General features: G+C 43.2%; 2 protein-coding genes across 2 annotated transcripts; one reads left to right on the forward strand and one right to left on the reverse strand.

Moving 5' to 3' along the window:
* Positions 1-1,198: 1,198 nt before the first annotated feature.
* clrn1 (clarin 1) lies at positions 1,199-5,344 on the reverse strand (the record flags this gene model as incomplete). Its single annotated transcript, XM_080731507.1, has 3 exons — positions 1,199-1,464; positions 3,427-3,606; positions 5,089-5,344. The coding sequence occupies 3 exons, from the start codon at positions 5,342-5,344 to the stop codon at positions 1,199-1,201; spliced, it is 702 nt and encodes a 233-aa protein (XP_080587633.1).
* A 2,739-nt stretch (positions 5,345-8,083) lies between these two features.
* On the forward strand, positions 8,084-25,328 carry LOC308289859 (arf-GAP with coiled-coil, ANK repeat and PH domain-containing protein 2; the record flags this gene model as incomplete). The annotated part of the gene is made up of 19 exons (XM_080731629.1): positions 8,084-8,528; positions 8,963-9,020; positions 10,002-10,121; positions 11,587-11,640; positions 11,930-11,988; positions 13,204-13,387; positions 15,561-15,605; positions 16,265-16,360; positions 16,583-16,657; positions 18,531-18,634; positions 20,187-20,238; positions 21,024-21,124; positions 22,536-22,641; positions 22,843-23,042; positions 23,467-23,536; positions 23,633-23,727; positions 23,897-23,967; positions 24,330-24,484; positions 25,215-25,328. The coding sequence occupies exons 1-19, from the start codon at positions 8,470-8,472 to the stop codon at positions 25,326-25,328; spliced, it is 1,818 nt and encodes a 605-aa protein (XP_080587755.1). The 5' UTR covers positions 8,084-8,469.

A 25,328-nucleotide genomic window follows, 5' to 3' on the forward strand; every position in this document is an offset into this window, starting at 1 on the left:
TTGTTATTTTGTGTACCGTATTTTCCGGACTATAAGGCGCACTTAAAAGCCTTTAATTTTCTCAAAAAACTACAGTGCGCCTTATAGTCCAGTGCGCCTTATATATGGATCATTCATTGACATTGACATTCCCTTTAGCACAGCTCCATCTGTTGGATGCATAACACAACGGTAGCGTCTATTATGTGCGCCTTATAGTCAGGTGCGCCTTATATATGAAAACAGTTTGAAAATAGACCATTCATTGACAGTGCGCCTTATAGTCAGGTGCGCCTTATAGTCCAGAAAATACTGTAATCAATTCTCATTTTAAACTTGGTTTCAGTCAAAAGGAGCCTCTCAGGCTGCAGTATAGTGACTGGGCATGTTTTTTTTTAATGTTTTTATTTCTCCAAAAAGTACGTGTTAGCTAATTCAACATTAAAAAGGCAGAACCAGGGCGGGACAAGGCAGAAAGGGCCTGCTGGTTGGTCAGTCAGGGACCAATCAGAAGGCTGACAAAGGGTGAATATAGTAGGCCTACCATGATGCCATTAGCTTGAATGTTTTTCTTTTCCCTCCATTGATGCAGAAGTGCCTACAGTAGTTGCCAAACAATAATGATATCAGATCTCATGCAGCTCTCACCTCATGTGGGTCGGCAGAAATCAGTGCATCAAACGTGTAATCATGAAGGTCATGATTTCATAACTATAGAGATCTGTGAATTTAGCGGGTCATGAGTTCATGAGTTCATGAGTTCATCAGGTCATATATTCAGCAGATGATACGTTCGTTCAGTCAGGCACGTGCACACATAGACATGAAGGGGGGCTTGAGCCCCTGCCCTTTTATACATCTGTAAAAAAGTGCCCTCTCCAGACTGTGAATGCAGTTTTCACTATGGCAAGAGAGACGCAAATGTCCCCTTCCCATGCCATACCTGAAGGCGGCATTAAAGAGAATTGCCTTGTCCAAACTCTCCTGAACTTGAATGCATCATCTTATAGAAATCCATGCCGTTACGCCACATCTCCAGTATTGCCTTTTTTAAGCTTAGTTTAGTGTGGTATCAAGTACCGAAAATAGCAGACCTCCAAGCTCACAACGCATTGCAGTGCGACGCGTTGTGAGCTTGGAGGTCTGCTATTTTCGCTATTTTTACCCTTTAAGAAATTTCAGCCTCTGCTTCTCTAACATTCTCTGCACGTCCCGGAGTTCAGTACATGAGATCTGCAGCTCCGGTGTTGAGCTCAGACTCCTTGTCTTCACTGAAGGGGAAGTGAAACCCTGCCAGCCGAACCAGCAGGATGTTGACGGAGTGGACGATGAAGACGAGGAAGAGGAGCCAGAAGCAGCGGTCGTAGCGCTCGCTGTGCGTCTGGTAGACGAAGGTGACGTCGTTAAAGTTAGCGATGCGCTCCGACAGGCGATGGAGCTTCACCTCCGAACCGAACAGCACCATCACCAGGAAGCTGCATGCACCTGCAACACACACAACGCAACACACACCATTTAGCTGCATGTTACTCCCCAATACTATCACCAGGCCTGGAATGTCATCATTTCAGGGGCAAGGCCACTGGGCATTTGGGGTTGTCCATTTTTTGAGGACACAAAGGCCAAATGCCAGGGCAGGAAGGCCATCAAATAAAACAAGATTTTTAATCCATTGAAATAATTTAATTGAATTTAAGGGTTAAGGATGGGTTAAGGTATTTACAATCTGATCCATGCTCAGCCCTGCACAAATCCAACATACTGGATTGGTTTACACTGGTGTGTCTACATGACAAGAAAGAGACAATGGTGTCTACATACCAGCATTGACAAGACAGAGACAGAGAAAAAGTAGTACATGCAGCTGGGCTGGGGCATTAAGGCCATTGTGGCCTCTGGGCATGCCATTTTTTGGAGGGGCACAAGGTCAAACTGAGGGGCAACGACAGCCATTGCCTTCATGTCCTAAAAAGTCCTTAAATTGTCACTTTAGAAATGTGCAGATACCCTCTATAAACTTTATGTTGGCTTGTTTACTGTTGAGTGAGAAAACCACGTTGCACATTGAGTTAAGCATCTGGGGACCCCTCAAAATAATTTGGGGACCCCCCTGGGGGTCCCGACCCACAGGACGAGAACCACTGCTCTACACTAAAGCCCTCCAAAAATAACTTACGTAAAGAAGCCTTATATCATATCTTAATTAATCTTTTTATGTTATTTCATAAATGAACGACCTATTTTCTTCTACTTTGTTGCGTGACAGTGTGTCATGCAAAAGTATCAAAAGTATCTCATCAACTAGTTCACAAAGCATTGCTATCGCTATGTTCGCCATTCTTCATTTTGAAACATTTAGAAAATGTTCACATATAATGACAGATTGAAAGTACTTAAAGGGGAAGACCACCCATTTTCAATATTGAACTATGTCATTGCGACCGTAGGTCGCACTTACTACAGAAAGCTCCACCAGGTGTCCGTGCGTCCGTCAGTCAGTCCGTCACACGTCACACGTCACACTTTTGCCCTGCTCATATCTCCGCAACCGTTGCCCCGATCCATGCCAGATTTTGCACACACACTCCTTGCCTGCCAAACTACAACCTCCAAGGACCCCCGGAGCTCCAGGGACCCCCAGGTCCCTGGGGGACCCCCAGATGTAAAAAATGACCAAATGTGCAAAAATGACCAAATGACCACCCCAACGGGGCTGCTCACGGGGAATTCCCGGGGACCACCGACTCCTTGTGCTCCAGAACGGATGCAAAAGTGGTGGCGCCCCCAGTGGAGGACCCCCTGCCACTGCAGCGCACATAAAATGCCCTAACTTGGCCTAGGAGCCACCGGGAGAGCCGGGGCCGGTACCTATTCGTCCGCCTCGGCGGCGCGGAGACCCCACCCCTCATTTCTCACATGGCCCTCTTCTAGCGCCACCATGAGGCCGATTCTTGCAAAACAAATTTTTGCCCTAAAATCACTCAACTCGGTACACAGTATGTCTACACTCATGTCATCAACATGGATCCGTCCACAATTTTTGGGGACACTGCTCCCTACTCTTTGTGTATACATGTGACCTACGGTCGCTTATCTCCCGATTAGGGAGTCTTACTGGTTAATATACCTTTGAGGAGTTGTGTGGAAATAGAAAAAAGTTCCCCCCTTCTGTGTTGCCTAGAACTGGAAGATTGATTTGGGGGTTTGTATTGTAAAGTACAACGTGATGACATCACACCGTTGTACTTTACAATACAAACACCAAAATCAATCTTCAATATTGAAAATGGGTGGTCTTCCCCTTTAAGTCTGTCTGTGTTTTTATAAATATTGAACCAATGAAAAACAGGTCATTGTCCTGAAAGGTTTTGGACATCTAAAGCTGTCATGTTTCAGTTGTCAGTGTGTGTGTTGTAACAGTTGTAGAATGAGACATGTATCGCTCACAGCAGTTGAAGCTCCACAGGTACAGTCCCATGGGGCCGTGCAGCGTCTCGTACGGACTGCCCAGGCCGTTGTAGAAGAAGAAGCCCGTCGCCACCGAGGAGAAGACGATCAGCACACAGCAGAAGATGACCACGGTGACATGGAGGCCCACTGGGATGGCATTGGCCAGGTCTGGGAAGACTGGAGGGAGAGAGAGAGAGAGAGAGAGAGAGAGAGAGAGAGAGAGAGAGAGAGAGAGACATAAATATGATGAGTAAAGGTCAATGGATTGGGGGACTTACAAAGGGAGAGAGATGGGGTGATGGGAGAGTTAATCTCTCTCTCTCTCTCTATCTCTCTCTCTCTCTCTCTCTCTCTCTCTCTCTCTCTCTGTGTGTGTGTGTGTGTGTGTGTGTGTGTGTGTGTGTGTGTGTGTGTGTGTGTGTGTGTGTGTGTGTGTGTGTGTGTGTGTGTGTGTGTGTGTGTGTGTGTGTGTGTGGTACGAGAACAGACCTTTTCTGTGTCTCTTCATCAAAAGCAGCCAAGCAGAAACATCTCCTAATGAGCTCTACAGCTCAGCAATAAATAATCTTTCCTGGCTTGCCATGTTCTGGTCTGTTCTGTTTAGGTCAGGTTATTGAAAAGACACCAATTCTCTCAGGCCTATGGCATATAGTCGTTTGCTTGTCTGTTTGTCTTGTAAAGCGTCCTTGGTCTCATGAAAGGTGTGCTATATAAATTCAAAATAATTTTAATGTTTTATGTGCGTAATGCTTGTTGAATACTGTATTCCCTGTCAGACGTCATTCTCATTCCATCAGAGAGCAGCAGCAATGTTCCAAACCACTGAAGCATTCAGAGGAATGTGATTTTATTGGAAGCAATGTCACACTCATTTCAGTACTACTACAGACCTTTCACTTTAATATGGTCAGTGACATTACAATCAACCAATAGAAAGGAGTACAAGTATCAGATCAGATGGTGACAGAGAGCATAACATTCTGTGTGGTTGATTCTTGTTGATCTGCAGAAACAGTAGCTTGTACAGTTCTGTTGGACATCACTGGATGGTTGAGATCAGTGGGACTGAGTTACCAGGACCCAAGGTGGAGGGGCCTTCATTATTTTATGCTTTAGCTATTGAAAAATAGCCACGCTGCGAGCTTGTAGATCTGCTATTTCTGAAAAGTCGTGAAAATGTGTGCACATCTTTGAATATATGTATTTTTAGGCGAACATTTGTAACTCAAATGTTGCTTCTGGGGGGTCCCTGGAACTAAATATTTTGAGATGGGGGTCCGTGGCCAAATACATATCATTTTGGGGGTCCTTCACATGAAAAGGTTTGAGCACCACTGACATAGAAACATAAACCCTTAGAAGCATTAGAAGACATTCATAGAATTTTTTAAAATTAGCTTGCCAGTCTGAAAGGGTTAAACCCCCTCCCCCAATGAAGAACATTCATGGGGAGCCCGCAGTGAATCCTACCCAGGGCCCAGGATTTGGTGGACAGTTGGACACCCCTGGTTGAGATCATCAAAAAAACATTTAAAGGGAAAACAGGAGGGGACAAGTATAGAGCTTGGGGGACTCTGGTCAACAAAGTATGGGGTTGGAAGTGGTTGAAAAAGACATGTTCACTTCACATAGGTCTCCATATAAACACACTATACTCACATGAGAATCTGAATGGTCTTCCTCCCAGGCCACACTGTTTGACCCTCTCTCCGTGGAACAGCCCGTAACTCACTTTCCCCAGGAACTTGTCCAGCTCGTGTCCCGTGGCGTTGACCAGCTCTGCCCCGGTCCGGCACAGCACGGTGGCCTGCACCCAGAACGGAAGGCCCACGGCCACCGCCACCGTCAGGACTGAGCCGAAACTCAACACACCGCCCACGGAGAACATGACTCTCTTCTGCCGGTTGGCATGCATGATGCTCTAATAGTCCTTAGACACTACCAATAAATCCATTTATTCCCATGGTGATGGTGAGACAGTGGTCTTGGAAGCCTGTATCGTTCCTATGAACCTCCATCTTCAGTTGAAAACGTCACCATCGCCCTCCCATTGAGGAAAACATCCAGAAAAGACTAGCAGAGGCTCCAAGGTGGAGGTGACATATCCAGTTACACCTGCCCTGCTACCAGTGTGTGTGTGTGTGTGTGTGTGTGTCTCGTATCCCTGGTAACTATGAGTTTTACATTTCAGGGACAGTCTAGTTGGAAAAGAGGAGGGGAGAGGGAATGGAGGGGAAGAGAGAGAGAGAGAGAGAGAGAGAGAGAGAGAGAGAGACACAGTGTGGCAGAGAGAGAGAGAGAGAGAGGGATGGTGAGAGAGAGAGAGAGAGAGAGAGAGAGAGAGAGAGAGAGAGAGAGAGAGAGAGAGAGAGAGAGACAGTGTGGCAGAGAGGGAGAGAGAGGGATGGTGAGAGAGAGAGAGAGAGAGAGAGAGAGAGAGAGAGAGAGAGAGAGAGAGAGAGAGAGAGAGAGATCTCTTTAACAGAGCCTCTCTGTCTTTCAAAAACCTTATTGCCCTCTGTTAATAGGATTGATGATGATGGGGTAGTCATGCATGATATTGCAGGACACTGACACACACATAGAGCTGTGTGTGTGTGTGTGTGTGTGTGTGTGTGTGTGTGTGTGTGTGTGTGTGTGTGTGTGTGTGTGTGTGTGTGTGTGTGTGTGTGCGTGTGTGGTAATGAAGAGCGGGAGGGAGACAGAAAATGAGGGGGGATGAGAGAGAGAAAGAGAGAGAGAGACAGAGAGAGAGAGAGAAAGAGAGAGAGATAGAGAGAGAGAGAGAGAGAGGGAGAGAGAGGGAGAGAGAGAGGGAGAGAGAGGGAGAGGGAGAGGAAGAGGGAGAGGGGGTGAAAACAAATTGACATGTGGTTTCAGCACCAAAGCAATGGACAGCGCCGGCTTGGCGAAACAGTGATACTTCAGAATCAGTGATTAGCCAAACTAGCCAAACTGAGTTTTGAGTTCAGTTTGTCATCACATGAAAAAGAGAATTTCCATCTCCATTCATTAGTACAGTTGAATACAGAAGAGTTGTATGTGTACATGTCTATCAGTAGCCTATCATAACATGTCCTCTAGTAGCTTCAGCTAATAAATTGTATTTGTGAAGTTACAAGTAGTTTAGCTATATTTTAAATAGCTTGGCCAACACTCCTGAAAATAGATGTCATTTGTTACCAGCTTGCAAAGCTGGTCTACAGATTGTGAGCCGATGATGTCATCCAGCATGCCAAAGTCTCCTGATTTTTTGAAGCGGTGAAAACTGCTTCCAATGAATGGCTTTGTGTGTATCACGCCCATATATGGTCATTTCAGTCCAGAATGAACAGGCTTTTTCAAAAACAGAATGTCCGTTTAATTACCATATATGGTGATCTCAGTCCAGAATGAACAGGGTTTTTCAAAAACACAATGTATGTTACCTTATGTCCATATATGGTCACTCCAGGCCAGAATGAACAGGTTTTTCCTGTCTCGTACGTGTAAAATATCAGTCCAGAATGAATAGGCTTTTTCAAAAAGCAAAATGTGTGTCCCATGTCCATATATGGTGATCTATGGACATGAATAGGCTTTTTCAAAAAGCAAAATGTGTGTCCCATGTCCATATATGGTGATCTATATTTCTTTTTAAACCTATTATACCAACTGTCATACCAGCTCTCAGAATACATTCAGAATAGATGTTTTATCTGTCCACCGCTTTACTTCGAACCGAGGTTTGATTTTTTACCTAACTAACCCTTACCCGTTCAAAGATATGTGCTCCGAAATGTGCAGAGTGTGGGTTATACTGTGCACACAGTATATGAGGGATGGAAAGTAACTTTAACTGGTGCTTGCCTTTTCATGCCCATATAGATAAATGGAGATCCCTGATGTCATCAGTATATTCCCATTGCCCATATGACATGGACATTCCCCTTTTGTGCCCATATATGGAGCTAACTGATTTGTTTGTGCTGATGCCATGCTGACACATTGAGGTTAAACAACATAGGCTACTCCATATATGGGTGTAGCTGCATTCGGATTGGAACTCTGTCATGCTCCGCTTAGTCCGCTAGCCCGCTGCTGGGCAAAATTGTTCTTGCCATAAAGTTAACTATATTTTTTTAAATCATGAGTCAGAGGTCTGTCTGCTTCTCTGCTACATGCCTGTAGCCTGTTGCAAAAGGCCTTCCAGTGTCCTTATTCTGTGTAGCCTACTTTATATAAATCAAATCTAGTTCACCTTAAATGTTTAAAAAAGAGATATGAGAGTTAACTAACTGAACAGAGGAATGAATCAAATGGATGAATTCGTTTATTCTGAAGTCCACAAACGGAAGTTCAAATTTTCTTTTGAAACCGACTTTGACATAGGGTACTTTTTTATCATGGAAAACTTACATAAAATGTAACTCTACTTGGCTACTATGTCAGACCTTTTTTAAACAATCAAGCTATCAAATCATGTTGTTTCTTTCAAAGTTAGGACAATTCATATGCTACATTTCACATTTCTGAGCGCATAATAATAATAATGCCTTATTTTAGCACGTGACGAGGCAAAAATGTACCGTACGTAATGTAACCCGGATGTTTACAGGAAGATGTTGCAGTCATTTCATTTAACGAGCAGCAGCAGCCACTATGATCCATATGAACCACAGGCTATGAACACTAACAGCTGTTAACCAGCACGTAGCAGTAGAATGCAATAATGTACATTACTGTACTCTGTCATCTACTGATCTGTAAGCAGTCCCGTGTTGGACTTCTAGACCGTTACATATTAGACATGCATGCAACTCCGCGGTAAACTTACTTTGCATTTGGGAGAAAAAAAAGACAATCAACCGGGGTTTCCCGTTATGATCACAGCTGCTTTCCACTTTCCACTGACGTTCTGTATTTGGAATATATTGAAAAGTGTTGTTTTGGCTGCAGTCTGTCGGAGGAAGATGTGTGGAGATTCAAGCATTAGAGTCATTATTGATCATCGTTGTTAGACAGTTTGAAACCAACACATACTGTACATACTGTACATACATGATGATGGAGACCCTGCTGGACTTTGAGGAGTGTGTCAAAGACTCCCCTGCGTTCAGGTGAGTCAAGAACAATGTCAACAGGTATTGTTGCCAAGTGCTTTTCTAGGATCTCCTTTTAGTTGACCTTGTGCCAGTGAACTGTACTGTCATGATGAAACTGTACCTTTTACTATGCAAACTTCTAATAAAGTCTTCAATCTTCAAATTGTTGTCATGGAGAATATAAATGCAGAAACTCTACCCAACTTAAACAGTGCTGTCAAGCAAGCATACAATTAACCATCTGCTGTGTGTGTGTGTGTGTGTGTGTGTGTGTGTGTGTGTGTGTGTGTGTGTGTGTGTGTGTGTGTGTGTGTGTGTGTGTGTGTGTGTGTGTGTGTGTGTGTGTGTGTGTGCGTGCGTGCGTGCGTGCGTGCGTGCGTGCGTGCGTGCGTGCGTGCGTGCGTGCGTGCGTGCGTGCGTGCGTGCGTGCGTGCGTGTGTGTGTTTCAGGTTGAGTCTGGAGCAGTGTGAGACTGATGTCACTCTATTAGAAAGCCAGGTGGAAAAGGTATGTACAACTATTGATATACTAGGCCTACTGTAGCTTTTAAAGGTAGGGTAAGTGATATTTGTCTGTGAACTCAATTATGTTTTTCTTTTCTTTTCTTTGTTTCATATAGTTTTTGGTTCAGTAACAGGGATCTCCCCGTCTCTCAAGCAGAGCCATCAGTGCCAAGTAGAACTGTATTCCATTTGAGCTGTAATGCATGTGCATTATGAGAGGAGAGTGTTCCCAGGGGTGTCGCACCAAATTCTGGGCAACTGGGTACAAGGATTCACTGCGGGCCCCCCTTGAATGTTCTTCATAGAGGGAGGGGGTTTAACCCATTTAGACTGGGAACGCATTATTTTGTGCTTTAACTCTTGAAAAATCGTGAAAAGTCTTTGAATATTTCAAATCCTTCTAAGGTTTTTTTTTTAAAACCTATGTTTCTATGTCAGTGGTGCTCAAACCTTTTCATGTGAAGGACCCCCAAATGATATGTATTTGGCCATGGACCCCCATCTCAAAATATTTAGTTCCAGGGACCCCACCAGAAGCAAAATTTTAGTTACAAATGGCTTAAAAAATACTTCTTCACAACTTTTCAAAAATAGCAGATCTACAAGCTTCGAGCTTGTATATCTGCTATTTTTCAATAGCTAAAGTATAAAATAATTAAGGTCCCTCCCTCCACCTTGGGCCCTAGTAACTCAGTCCCACTCCCCCCCCCCCTTGTGACACCCTTGCCTGTAATACATGTGCAGTGTGAGATATGAGAGAGTTGTTCCACCCTGACTCAACTGTAATTACTGTACTGCCACGACTACTGCTGAGCTGTGTGTTACAGTGTGTGTTTTGTGGAGGTGTGTGTTTATGGCTTAGTGTGTGTGTGTTTTGCTGGAAGTGTGTGTTTATAATATAAGTGCGTGCGTGTGTGTGTGTGTGCGTGCGTGCGTGTGTGCGCGCGCGCGCGTGTGTGTGTGTGTGTGTCATGGCTTTCCCCAGGTGATGTCACGGTGCAGTAAAATGGTGGAGGCGGGGCAAGCGTACAACGCAGCCAATGAGTTGTTCCTGGCCGGCCTGGCAGAGCTCTCCACCTATCACAGGAAAGACAGCGTCGTCATGGTAAGGTTTCAACTGACCGAGGCGCTACTGCTGTTGAATGACATCTTTATTAATATATCAATATGATTGAATAATGTCTGGTGTTACTATATATAACACCCTGGGTTGTCTGCCTCACCTGGAGGACAATGAGACAGGTCAGTGAGACAAATAGATGGACACTGAGACAGTTGGACGGTGAAACAGATAGATGGACACCGAGACAGTTGGACAGTGAGACAGATGGACAGTGAGACAGTTGGTCAGTAGTCTCGCGTGGCCAGACTGTTGCCTCCGCGATTTGCAAATGCTCCCGACATACAGTCTGGGGCACGGAAATAGAAACGATGAGTGCGAGATAGAGCGGATGTGACGCAACCGCTCCCTTGGTGCAGTAGCAATAACATGTCCTACTGGAAGCGTTATGTCTCCGACTCCTTTCAATATTTTTTGGGGCATTATTTCGTCTTTCTCTGGTGTTGTTGGTGTTACTTCCATGATGTTTTCAAATGTTTTCTTAAACTAGACACCCATAACAAGAATATGCCGCTTGAATGACTCTGTCTGTGCGAGTGTGCTTCTGTTATGTTTCCAGTGGGACTACAGTTCCGTCAACTTCCGTGCAGCAGTGGCTACTTCCGATACTCGCCGTTCGAGAGCTGCCGTTCCAGACTATATAGCATTCGGAGATTGTGGAATAGTTGTCTGGCTACGCGAGACTAGTTGGTCATTGTTGACTATAAAGTTACCTGTAACGCTCGCCCCCAAAACACACTCGCCGCCATTCTTTCTGAGGACCGCTCGTCCACAGCGCGTCTTGTACTCTTGTATTCATTTGGCTGAGGTTAAGGTTAGGATTACGTTTAGGGTTGGGCATAGTTTTACTGAGGTTAGATTTAGGAATACAGTTAGACCTGTGCCCAACTAAATGCCGCAGTCTGCCAGTCTGAACGAGTTGGAAAGAGTCTCTTGTCGTCTGTTTGGTGGAGAGCCATCTTTAGGCATAGTTTACTGACGTTGAGTTTAGGAATAAGGTTAGTTTGTTTAGGCATAGTTTTACTGAGGTTTAGCAATAAGGTTAATAATAATAGTTACCTTCCTCCTGAGGGGGAAATTCAGTATTTTCAGCCCAACCCAGCTGATTCGCTGCCCACAAGGAGCTTGTGAGCGATTAGGGGTTCAGAGTCTTGCTCAGGGACACACATCCACATTGCTACCCTGGCCTTGAATCGAACCAGGGGCAAACACAGGCTCTGGTTCCCCTGGCGGGCTCCCTAACCATTCAGCTATGGCCGTCCCATAGGTTTATCCATTGTTTCAGTGAGGTTACGTTTAGGGAATACCTGGTGGGTGGCGAGACCGTCGGATTTGACCCGGGGAGAGCATGTTTTCGGGCAAAGTGTTTTCACTATATAAGAGTGTGTGTGTGTGTGTGTGTGTGTGTGTGTGCGTGTGCGTGTGCGTGTGCGTGTGTGTGTGTTTTCAGACGTGTTTGAACCAGTTCAGTCAGGCTCTACAGGAGATGGTCAACTTCCACACTGTGAGTTCACCTTTACAATATCAATAATGATATTAATTATCACTAATAACTGTTGTAGTATTTACAGTACACAGTAGTTGTGTTTAGAATTACTAGTAGTACTGTACTAGAAATAATATGTTGCTAATCTTAGTCATATTTGATTAGTAGCAGTAAATCAACATGAATGATTATGTAGTAGTAGTAGCAGTAATAATATTATGACTAATATTAATCACATTAAAAGAAAACGTGGATGCTATAAATAGTGATATTAATGTTCCAGTGCTTTGTGATGTTTGTGTTGCAGATGCTGTTTGATCAAGCACAACGAGCCATCAAACACCAGCTGACCAACTTGTTCTCTCAGTATGTCTGCACACCACGCAGACACTGATAGACACTGATAAACACTGATAGAGAGAGATCTTATATCATAGAGCAGTGGTTCCCAAACTGGGGGGTGATTAGCTTAAAAATGAAGTGGCATGATGTTATCCCCCCCCCTCCCTAAAACATGATGCTCAGGTATTATGATTATACTAGAAGGAAGATTAAAAAAAATAAAGTGTACAGAAAGAGTTAAAATTGGGTTATGTGTCCACACCCACCCACCCTAACCCGAACCCAGTTCATTAAGTATGCCTGGTTGTCAGGTGGGTGGCTGGTGAACCAGCTGAGGTTAGCCACACCCAGTCGTTTTTCGACTGGGCTTTTGAGGCCCAGTCTTTCAGCTTTCAGGAAGTAACCAAAAATACACAGGGAAGTCAAATCTGCACATTCTAACCACACCTGGGCGTGAGTAATGTCAACTCCATAGACACAAAAAACAGAAAACCACCTCTTTAATGTGCAACATTGTTTTCTCACTCAATGGTATACCAACATTGTTGTCGTTACTTGCTCTTTGTAAATTAGTAAGTTACAATTTAATTACTTTTAAGACCTTTTTAATACCAAATTGTGATTACGTACTATCACATATATTGCCACTCCTCGCAGTGCAAGGTGTTGTGTTGTAAGCTTGTAGTTCTGGCCATCTGGCCAGTGATGTATAATATATTGGACCAGTAACCCATATATGTAGACCCCTGGTACCCATATGGAGATATGCTGTGAGAGCCCAAACATGCTTACTCAGTTATTCGTTATGTGAAAGTCCTATGATGTCTATGACATCTAGCATCATACCCTTTAATGCCCATACATGGAGATCCCTGTCTGTAGAACCAGCCGTTGGTGTGGTATGTGCTCGATGTGGCATCCATATATGGGCATTCCCATATGAAGTCCTGTTAGATATGGGCTTAATATTGATGACATCAGGGAACTCCATATATGGGCATAAAAGGGATTCTGTTAGTGTGACATCACAGTGAAGCCAGAGCGTGATGTCAGAGCGACAAACCCATAGAACCACAGTGTCAGAACGACAAACCCATAGAACCACAGTGTCAGAGCGACAAACCCATAGAACCATAGTGTCAGGTGTGACAGACAGACAGAGATACATAGGGACAAGCTATGACCGTTCACATCCAGATAATGATGAAGCTGATGCTGGTTTGTTGTTGGTGTTGCCAGGTTCCTGCCCCAGCTGTCAGAGACCCGTAGAGAGTTTGTTCGCATCGGAGCTGACCTGGAGTCAGCAGCGGTGAAGAACGCCCAGGCTCCTCGTCACAAAGCACCGGAGGCGGAGCGGGCCAGTCACCTGCTGCTAGCTACACGCAAATGTTACCAACACTTTGGACTGGACTACTGTCTGCAGGTTCTATTCTATTCTATTCTATTCTATTCTATTCTATTCTATTCTGTTCTGTTCTGTTCTGTTCTGTTCTATTCTGTTCTGTTCTGTTCTGTTCTGTTCAAATGTTACCAACACTTTGGACTGGACTACTGTCTGCAGGTTCTGTTCTGTTCTATTCTATTCTATTCTGTTCTATTCTATTCTATTCTATTCTGTTCTATTCTATTCTATTCTATTCTGTTCTGTTCAAATGTTACCAACACTTTGGACTGGACTACTGTCTGCAGGTTCTGTTCTATTCTATTCTATTCTGTTCTGTTCTATTCTATTCTATTCTATTCTATTCTATTCTGTTCTATTCTGTTCTATTCTATTCTATTCTATTCTATTCTGTTCTATTCTATTCTATTCTATTCTATTCTATTCTATTCTATTCTGTTCTGTTCAAATGTTACCAACACTTTGGACTGGACTACTGTCTGCAGGTTCTATTCTATTCTATTCTGTTCTGTTCTGTTCTATTCTATTCTATTCTATTCTATTCTATTCTATTCTATTCTGTTCTGTTCTGTTCTGTTCAAATGTTACCAACACTTTGGACTGGACTACTGTCTGCAGGTTCTGTTCTATTCTATTCTGTTCTGTTCTGTTCTGTTCTATTCTATTCTATTCTATTCTATTCTATTCTGTTCTGTTCTGTTCTGTTCAAATGTTACCAACACTTTGGACTGGACTACTGTCTGCAGGTTCTAATTCTGTTCTGTTCTGTTCTGTTCTGTTCTGTTCTGTTCTGTTCTATTCTATTCTATTCTATTCTATTCTATTCTATTCTGTTCTGTTCTGTTCTGTTCAAATGTTACCAACACTTTGGACTGGACTACTGTCTGCAGGTTCTTATTCTATTCTGTTCTGTTCTGTTCTATTCTATTCTATTCTATTCTATTCTATTCTATTCTATTCTGTTCTGTTCTGTTCTGTTCTGTTCTGTTCTGTTCTGTTCAAATGTTACCAACACTTTGGACTGGACTACTGTCTGCAGGTTCTAATTCTATTCTATTCTGTTCTGTTCTGTTCTATTCTATTCTATTCTATTCTATTCTATTCTATTCTGTTCTGTTCTGTTCTGTTCTGTTCTGTTCAAATGTTACCAACACTTTGGACTGGACTACTGTCTGCAGGTTCTATTCTATTCTATTCTATTCTATTCTATTCCACCTGTAGTCCCAGGTGGTATACTGTACCTGTTATGTATTTTCTATTATGGTCTGTATATACATAACTGTAGTCCCACATGGTATACTGTACCTGTTCCCTGTTCTGGCTCATTTTCTTTTGATTGTCTTGGCAGCAGATTTGAACAGGAAACACATGTGAAGGTGTCATACTGTTACGGCTGCTAGTAACCCCAATAGTTAAACAGCCGGTAGGCTAAGCATGGGAGGTTAAAAGACTGTATTAGCACATTAAAACATCCACAAAATCGCTCATAAGTTTTAAAATGCTTTACTTTAGAATTTTCAGTGACACCAATTATTACAATTATGCGATCAAAATAATGCAATAAATCTATGTATGAAAATAAGTTATCAATGAGCAAAACAACAATAAAAGTACGATTTAAAGCTATGAAAAGTGCTCTAGTGCGGTCAACAAAAGTTTCAGTCCCCCAGCTCACCCTACCTCCAAGGACACCACCAGCCTTGAAGGTGAGCATGGGAGAAGTGTCTTTTGTAACCTCTGAGTCTGAGAGGCCACCTGCAGAGACACGCCCATGAAACGAGGTGCCAATGGGTGCCTCCACCAAATAGCCAATTAATTAACCAATCGATCAATTAAGTGCCCAAATACCATTTCACCCAGTGTGGCTCCTACACATACCATTATGTGTTTCTCGTTCAAATCTGCTGCCTAGAACCAGAAAGACAGGAGACTGAACCGAACATGAAACCGGTATGCCACCTTCTGGACGCCTCTGGGACTACAGTTATGTACAGAGCCTATTCCATTCTCTTCCAGTGTTATGACTGAGTCATGTTGTTTAGCATGTAAAACTCAGCGTTGACAAATACTAAATACTGTGCTGTCAAGCAAGTAAGATATCATACACAGTGTCATACTTTGTGTGTGTGTGTGCGTGCTTGCTTACGTGCATGCGTATAGATTATCATATGTGTCTTTCCTCTGATTCCCTCAGCTGAACAACTTCAAGACACAGCAGAAGGTTGACGTCTTAAACTCTGTGAGCTGCATTTGTTTTTAATGTTTCTATTTTTATATATTATTATTATATATATTATATTTTCTATGATATGCATAGTGTGTATCTAATGGTTGTTGTGAGTTAGGTGTTTTCATACTTCCATGCCCAGTACACATTCTAATGGTTGTTTGTTAGGTGTTTTCATACTTCCATGCCCAGTACACATTCTAATGGTTGTTTGTTAGGTGTTTTCATACTTCCATGCCCAGTACACATTCTAATGGTTGTTTGTTAGGTGTTTTCATACTTCCATGCCCAGTACACATTCTAATGGTTGTTTGTTAGGTGTTTTCATACTTCCATGCCCAGTACACATTCTAATGGTTGTTTGTTAGGTGTTTTCATACTTCCATGCCCAGTACACATTCTAATGGTTGTTTGTTAGGTGTTTTCATACTTCCATGCCCAGTACACATTCTAATGGTTGTTTGTTAGGTGTTTTCATACTTCCATGCCCAGTACACATTCTAATGGTTGTTTGTTAGGTGTTTTCATACTTCCATGCCCAGTACACATTCTAATGGTTGTTTGTTAGGTGTTCTCGTACTTCCATGCCCAGTACACATTCTAATGGTTGTTTGTTAGGTGTTTTCATACTTCCATGCCCAGTACACGTTCTAATGGTTGTTGTTTGTTAGGTGTTCTCATACTTCCATGCCCAGTACACATTCTTCCACCAGGGATTCGACCTCCTCAGAGATCTGCAACCCAACATGAAAACCATGGCATCACAGGTAACCATGGCTGGACTGGAATTCTTCTAATCTATTGTGTTGAATTGAATTGAATTGAATGTTTGTATTGACCTGCAACAAACAATTTAAAAACAACACCCAAATGGATAAAATCACCAAAAAGACACAGGCTTCTTTCCATTGTGGTGTACTACTGTATTGTGTGTGTGATGTTGTGTTCTACTGTATTGTGTGTTATTAAGTGTTAATGGTGTATTGCAGTTGGCTAAGCTGTCAGTGGAGTGTGCAGCTAAGAGAAAAGAGTTGGAGAATGAACATCTGCTGGTACAACAGAGAGTAAGTACAACACAACACAACACAACACAACACAACAACACACAACTCTCCTATACTATACTAGTGCATAGGGGTGTAACAATATAGTAACTGAATCGAAAAATCGATTTTAATTTGCAATGATCTACTATATCGTTTGCAAAAGCAAAATATCATACCGTTTTGACTTTGTATCAAATAATTGATTGTATGGAAACCAAGTATTTGTGCCTTGTATTTGGCAACTTTAAGAGGGAAAATGAAAAAAGAGGGGTCTAATTACTTTTCAATTCCATATGGCTACTCTTGGTCTATCGATAAATGTGTGTAATCTCTGTGTTCATGTCAAGGTGGGTTTGTCCATATGTGTTGAAATATAACGTATTAAAGTATTTGCTAGTAGATAATCACAGTGTTTACTTCCATAATAATAGATTTTTTACCCATTTTACACAGATTTAATTTCTTTACTAAATAGTTACTATATTGATTTTAAATCATTGAATGGAATCGTATCGTATCGCGATGAATGAACCAATATCGTCCATGTATCGTATCGTCAACCATGTATCGTGATATGTATCGTATCACTGTTAAAATGCACCGTTACATCCCTACTAGTGCACTATTCGCTCTATCTGTGCACCTGTGTCCATGGTTTACCAGAGTTTAAGATCTCAGGAGGGTGGGAAACACTCCGCTTGGCGTCGTGCCTCACTGCTCCTCTTAGTAGTTCTGAAATAAATGTTGCATTTATATAGTGCCTTTGTCCAAGGTGCTTTACATAGATTGTGCATTACATTCACCTGTTTACACACACATTCATACACCGATGGCGGAGGAAACCATAAAAGGCACCAACCTGCTCACCGGGAGCAACTAGAGGTTCAGAGTATTGCTGAAGGACACTTCCACACTAACTCTGGGGGAGTCCGGGATCGAACTGGGAACCTTTCGGGAACCTTTCAGGAACCCTCTGTGTTCTAATGACGGTTTCCCTACCCCTGAGCCACTGCCGCCCCTAAGCTTATAGCACCTGGTATTCCTGGGCGGTCTCCCATCCAAGTACAAACCAGGCCCGACCCTGCTTAGCTTCCGAGATCGGACGAGATTGGGCGTGTTCAGGGTGATATGGCCCTAAATGGAAATCCACTTCAAACCAAGCTTTAACAAATGAGATACAAAACAACACAACCCCCTTTAATCCCCCATCATCACAGAGCTACCAGCACAAAGAACCCACCATAAAACAATAAACGTGTGGGCCTGCTGGGAAGTCCTACTCTTGTCCCATGGCACACCTTGGGCCGGGTCCCCCCAGGACCCCGCAGGACCCCCCGGGACGCCACAACCACAACCACACCACAACAAACCAAAACAACACAGCTATAGGGATCGGATGATAAGCGATATTATCGTAATCTTATCGTGGAGATTTACAATTGTCGTGAAATCGTCCTCCGTCATGCACTGGGATCAATTCACCTTTTATTTGCCGAGCTGCATGTCCGGTACCAATTAAACCCTCTATTGGTAAAACATACTTGTAAAACATACTTATAATATACGTACGTCTTTTTTTTCACAAAAAATAGCCGGCTATATTTTGGCAAACGTTCTGCCCCAGGATAATGGATGATGGGGATATTTTGATTATCGCGATAATATCGCAAATCGCGATTTCTTTGGTCACAATTATTGTGATATGACATTTTCATATCGTCCCATCCCTACTATACATACTGTACAACATTATACAATACAACACACACACACACACACACACACACACACACACACACACACACACACACACACACACACACATGGTTATGAAATATTCAAGGGTCTAAATCTCATACTTTTTCAAATTAATGATATTTTGTTTGTTCAGGATGCATCAGGGCAGCCTGTGGTGGGTCCATGTCCTGGCTCTGATGACACCATCCAGGGTTACCTGTTCAAACGCTCCCGACGGAAAACTAAAATCTGGAAGAGGTAGAGACGCCTGTCTGTCTGTCTGTCTGTCTGTCTGTCTGTCTGTCTGTCCCCATCTGTAGCTCAAATGGCATCGCCATCCAGAATTCAGTAATTCAGTGTATTTGTGACCAATTTCCCAACGTCGTATAAGAAATGTAAAGTTCCTGCAGATGTTCTGTATGTAGTAAAGACCAAATGATATTCCACTGTAAAACAACTGTTTTGACAGCCGCTGCAGCTTAGGGATGGAGCTCGTAACACGAGCCTGTTACAAATTCGATTACAAATTTATTGAGTACCCGGTATCAATAAGCCTTGGGCTTATCAAGCTTGTTATTGAGCATAGCGGCCCATGATGTCATGTTTAAACAATCAAGACAAGAGGCCATCAAGAAATGTTTACAGTACTATTCATCATATAAAGCCATTTAGCACTTATTGCACACTAACAAAATGGTTGTTTTAATGATAATATTTTTACTTTTGTCAGTTTTCCCACAAATACTGGCCAATAGGAAAGATGCCAGTTCTGTTCAGAATTTGTCGTCTCACATATTTCCACAAAATATTAGAAAACGCTCAACAGTGGGCTGGATAAAAGCCTGGCTCGATAAGCAGGATCGATAAGGTGCTCATTATCAATAAACATGTACAAGCTCCATCCCTACTGCTGTTGTGGAGGGGAGCTCAGAGATGGGGGATAACATAGAATGTGTATATAGAGCATCGCAGTTGAAGCCCCACCCCGTCCTCACTCTGGTGTCGGAAGCGTTTTCCGCATTCATTTCTTCCATAGACATTTCATAAAGTATTTATTTAAACGTTTTTAAGCCTTGGACAAAGCCACCTCGGCTGGAGAGGAATCATGACAATATTCACATTTTTTTGAATGCAAAGATTAATTAGAAAGCTGAAAAAAAGGGCAGGGTACAAGACTGTGTACATCATTATTTTTAAAATTGCGGAAACTACACTCCCAGAATGCATTGCGAATGACACTCTTGTTTCCTGAAATATAGCCCTTAAATCACGCTCAGTTTAGTTATCCAGGCCAGAATATGGACTGAAATGTAGTGATTGTCATCTCTGTGGACGCTCTTATCGTCATCCTTCACATAGTGCATCATATTTGTAAAAGAAAGACGATCGCTCACGGAGTTCTGCTGACGTGCAATAATCCGCCGGGAAGACAGGGGGCAGTAGCTACTTCCGCGGTAACAGCAAGATATGTGAAAGAAGAAGAAGCTAGACCAATCACAGACGTCGATTACATGTTTAGCAGTATGGGAAATGCAGTTCTTCTCCGTGCGATCTTGATTAAAACGTGTTTTTACTAAAACTAGAGTGATTGCATACATACTCGGGGGTTCTACAGGAGCATATAGAACCATTTTACAACCACCAGCCTATTGGTAAGTGTACATTGAATTGCTACGACTTTGTGGCTGATAATGAAAAACCCTATGGTGAAAATGAATGGAAAATGGACTTCCGACACCTCACTGCGATGCTCTATACAGTATAGACATGCTTACGTAGATGTAACATGTGAAACTATATTTCTCCACAGATGTTGGTTTTCCATCAGAGACAACCAACTGATGTACAGGAAGTCACACAAGGTAAGACGTTTTTTTTCTACCTGAACCTGAAAACAAACAACAAAATCAGCCTACTACAGTTGAATCCCCCTTTAAGGCCAGTCTACACCCATGATTCGGAACTGCAACCGTATGCAACAGGATCCCCAAATTGCACCGACCTGCTGCAGTGTTTTAACCCATTTAGGCATGAACACATTATGACGCAATATTTTATGCTTTAAATATAAAAAAATAGCAGATATACAAGCTCACAGCGCGGCACCGAGTGCCGCGCTGCGAGCTTGTAGATCTGCTATTTTTGAAAAAACATAAAAATTAGAATTTTGACCCGATTCTATAAGTGTCTTTTGAATCCTTCTAAGGTTTTTGGGAAAAAAAACCTATGTTTCTATGTCAGCAATCTGGCCAGCCATCGTCAAAGAAAAGGTCCTTTTCACATAACTGGAGCTCAGTTAGTCTGTTCTTGAGAGACTACTATGTCAGTGGTGCTTAAACCTTTTCATGTGAAGGACCCCCAAAATGATATTTATTTGGCCACGGACCCCCATTTCAAAATATCTAGTTCCAGGGACCACCCAGAAGCAAAATTTGAGTTACAAACGTTCGCTTTGAAAATACATATATTCAAAGATTTGCACACATTTTCCCGACTTTTTCAAAAATAGCAGATCTACAAGCTCGCAGCGCGGCACTCGGTGCCGCGCTGTGAGCTTGTATATCTGCTATTTTTCACTGGTTAAAGCATTCAATAATTCTAGGCCTAAATGGGTTAAAGTGTTGCATCATGTATTATCATGTTTCAGGAGGACAGCATGGTGTTGTTTGATGACCTCAGGCTGTGTGCGGTCAAACCTCTGGACTCCATCGACCGCAGGTTCTGCTTCCAGCTGCTGTCCGTACAGAAGTAAGACAATGTCTAAATGAACTATGTTCTCTGAGAACTAAATTGTTGCGACCGTCAGGTTTTTTACTATCAAAACCTCCACCGCCTGTCTGTCTGTCAGTCAGTCTGTCTGTAACGTCACGTCACACTTTTCCCCTACTCATATCTCCGCCACCGTTGCCCCTATCCATGCCAAACTTTGCACACACACTCCTTGGCTGCCAAACCACAACCCCTCATTTCTCACATGGCCCTCATCTAGCGCCACCATGAGGGCGATTCTTCCAAAACAAAACATTTTTGGACACTGCTCCTACAGATTTTTCCCTAAAATCACGCAAAGCGGTACACAGTAGCTCTACAGTCATGTCATCAACATGCATTTGTCCCATCTAGCGCCACCATCAGGCCGATTTTTGCTAAACACATTGTTGGACACTGCTCCTACAGATTTTTCCCTAAAATCACGCAAAGCGGTACACAGTATCTCTACAGTCATGTCATCAACATGGATCTGTCCAATTTCCAATATTCCCTCCTGATTGGCTACCATTGCCTTCTAAAGTTTGTGTATGCGACCTGACGAACAATTATCCCCCGATTAGGGAGTCTTACTGGTTCTCATACTCACGTGCAGCTCTGCTCTTCTGAACATTAGACCCCGCCCTCTGTATACAGTGCTGGAACGTTGATTTGAACAGATCTCTGCTGTTTGTTTACGGTAACCTCCAACAGTGTTTTGACATGATTTTGTCTGAGATTTCACCATTTCAGGTGACATTTATACAGTGGACGGTGTGTGTGTGTGTGTGTGTGTGTGTGTGTGTGTGTGTGTGTGTGTGTGTGTGTGTGTGTGTGTGTGTGTGTGTGTGTGTGTGTGTGTGTGTGTGTGTGTGCAATCTCTCTCCATTACTTCTTTACCGTCAGGCTGTGTTTGTAGAGGTTTGTAGCTCCTAACCTCCTCAGGCAACCTGTCATCAAAACCACCCATGATATGTTGCTGACAGATTGGAGGAAATACAATAAATCAGTGCATGATTCCTGACCAATCACACACAATGTTCACATTGGTGTCACTGTGGTGATGATCAGCTGGTCAGCACATCTTGGAGGTACAAGAAGAACTGCAGAAACAAACTTTGTCAAGGACATTTTTATTTTAGTTTTTTCCGTAATCACATAATTTTGTTCTTATTGACCTTCTCGAAGCCCGGCTAATTATTACAAACATGTTGGTTTTTGATGATAACTTATAGCAGACATCCACAGTGAGTCCCGATATAAATAAAGGCTTTGATTGTGTGTGTGTGTGTGTGTGTGTGTGTGTGTGTGCGCGCGCGTGTGTGTGCGTGCGTGCGCGCGCGTGCGTGTGTGTGTGTGTGTGCGTGTGTGTGTGCGTGCGTGCGACGTGTGTGTGTGCGCGTGCGTGCAGGGGTTGTGTTCTGCAGGCAGACTCAGAGGAGTTGAGACAGTGCTGGGTCAGTGCTGTGCAGGGCAGCATAGATCTGGCCTACAGGAAGACTACAGACACCCCACAGGTACAGCTCACTGTTCCATTGTCTCATAATATATTTCATCACATCAAATGATATCCATCATTTAAAATATGATTATTTTGGGGGTCGCGGCCTGAAAAGGTTGAGAACCACTGTTCTACTCTACTCATACCATACTTGTATGTGTGTGTGTGTGTGTGTGTGTGTGCGTGTGTGCGTGCGTGCGTGTGTGTATGCGCGCAGCCCAAAGGCTCCCCACAGTCACTGAGCAGCCGTGACTCCCAGCCCAGCCCCGGCCCCCCCCAGCGGGGGGGCGTGGCCGTGGGCGTGGCCCTCAGGGGGCGTGGCAACCAGCGCTGCTGCGACTGCGGAGAGGCGGAGCCTCGCTGGGCCTCCGTCAACCTGGGAATCACCATGTGCATAGAATGTTCTGGAGTTCACAGGTAAGAACCTTTCTGTTTGAATCACCATGTGTATAGAATGTTCTGAGGTGCACAGGTAAGAACCTTTTTGTTTGTCAGTCTGTCTGTGTGTGTACAATGTTCTAGAGCGCAGTTATCTTCATGTCTGTCTACCTGTCTGTCTGTTTGGCGTGTTATGTTGTGTGATAATGTGTCATTGTGTTGCTATGTTGTGCTATAATGTGTTGTTCTTTTGTAAGAGTCTTTTCATATTGTGCGACAGTGTGTTGTGGTCTTGCGGGAGTGTTGTTATATTGTGCTACAATGTGTTGTTGTCTTGTAAGAGTGTCGTTATATTGTGCTATTATGTGTTTGCTGTGCGGTACGAGTGTTGTTATGTTGTGCTACAATGCGTTGTTGTCTTGTAAGAGTGTTGTTATATTGTGTCTTAATATTTGTGTTGTAGGAGTCTTGGGGTTCATGTTTCCAAAGTTCGTTCTCTCACTCTGGACTCCTGGGACACCGAACAACTGAAGGTAACGCACGCACACACGTTCACCTCTCTACTGTAGTGTCTAGTCTAGTGTATTAATTGTTACTAATGAGTTGTTTGTGTGCTCTGCTCTGCTCAGCTGCTGTGTGTTCTTGGAAATGACGTCAGCAACAACATCTATGAGGCCAGGTGTTCAGAGGAGGGCCGAGCCAAGCCTGGAGCAGAGAGCCCAAGGTTTAAACTGTTACTGACCACCAGTCTCTGTGTATTTAGAAATAGGATTTATATGATGACCATACCATGAGTATAAACTAAGTAACAGCTGTGTTAATCACTGAGGATGCTAGAGTTTTTACACAACAGTATTTTCATGTTTGTAATGTTTTATTTTTTTCTCTTTCAGGTCAGATAAAGAGGTGTGGATCAAAGAGAAATACCTGGAGAAGAGATTTGTTCAGAATAGCTCCTCTAGTGGTAAGTTCAATACTTTCCTTTTGATTGATTGATTGAAGAATTTATTAGGAGTTTGCAATAGAAAAAAGTACAGTTTCATGACAAATCACTGGTACAAGGTCAACTAAAAGGAGATCCTAGAAAGCCGAGGCTTATTTCCACAGGAACAACACTTTAAGTATCTCATATAACATTGAAAGACAGACGGATAGAACATAGTACTTAACTCCTTACTTTTACGGGACACCTATGATACGTCCAAATATAAAATAGGCCGGTCATTTTATTAAAAAAAACATGAAAAGATGACATGTTGAGATTTTCTGGAGGTTTCTGCCCGACGGTGACTCTACTGACATACGGTACATATGTGTCTCTGACAGAGATGGCGAAGGAGGAGACAACACGCTCACTGTACCGCGCGGCGTTGCTAGGAGACCTGGTCGCCATGGCAGCGGCGCTGGCCCAGGGTGCCGAGGTCAACGCCAGTCTGATGGAGGAGGAGGGACGCACCGCCCTGATCGCTGCTGCTATGGGGGTGAGGATAGGGATGGGTGATATGTAGCTCTGGTCCATAGCGTTAGTGGAGTTCGCCCTAATGCTATGTTCCTCTACCTCCCAAATCCTTGGCAAATCCGGAAAGACCCGTCGTCTGGTCCGAAAATAACAAAAACTGTTTCGCCCCTCACCAAACCAGAGGTATCAGTGGACAGTTGAACGCTTACTCTACTTAGTGGATGCGGTCTGAGCCCCCCACCACACGATTAAAATACATTTCTAGGGCAAAATTAAAAATATTCCACCGGATGGAGACCCCATTTCTTCTAGTTTTTCACTATTTGTCGTCGCCATCAAGGTGCCACCTCACTACTGCCGCGCAGGTCAGAGGACCGAATTACACAATCATTAGTCTCATTGGGTGTTATTCAGCTCTGCGACGTTCAGGCTCTGCCCCAGGAAATATATATATATATATATATATATATATATATATATATATATATATATATACCCGTAATTGCCGGACTATAAGCCGTGGCTTTTTTCCCATGTTTTGAACCCTGCAGCTTATACAACGGTGCGGCTTATGTAAAGATTTTTACAGCAAACGGCCAGTTAGTTAGTTTTACAATGGTCTTTAACAAGGATTTATATATAGATTTGTACAGCTAACAGCCACCAGGGGCAACTTGCATTGAAATGAATAGCTGGGGACGGGGCTGTCCGTTCTCTATATTATATATACTGTAACTCTATGATGTGAACAGGGTTCTCTGCTGGCCTGTGAGTTCCTGCTACTGAACGGAGCCAACGTCAACCACAGAGACCAGAGAGGACAGGGAGCTCTGCACACTGCTGCCACCGCTGGACACACTGGGTAA

This window comes from Nannobrachium achirus (assembly GCF_963921795.1).
Source record: "Nannobrachium achirus genome assembly, chromosome: 8".
Classification (NCBI taxonomy): Eukaryota; Metazoa; Chordata; class Actinopteri; order Myctophiformes; family Myctophidae; genus Nannobrachium; species Nannobrachium achirus.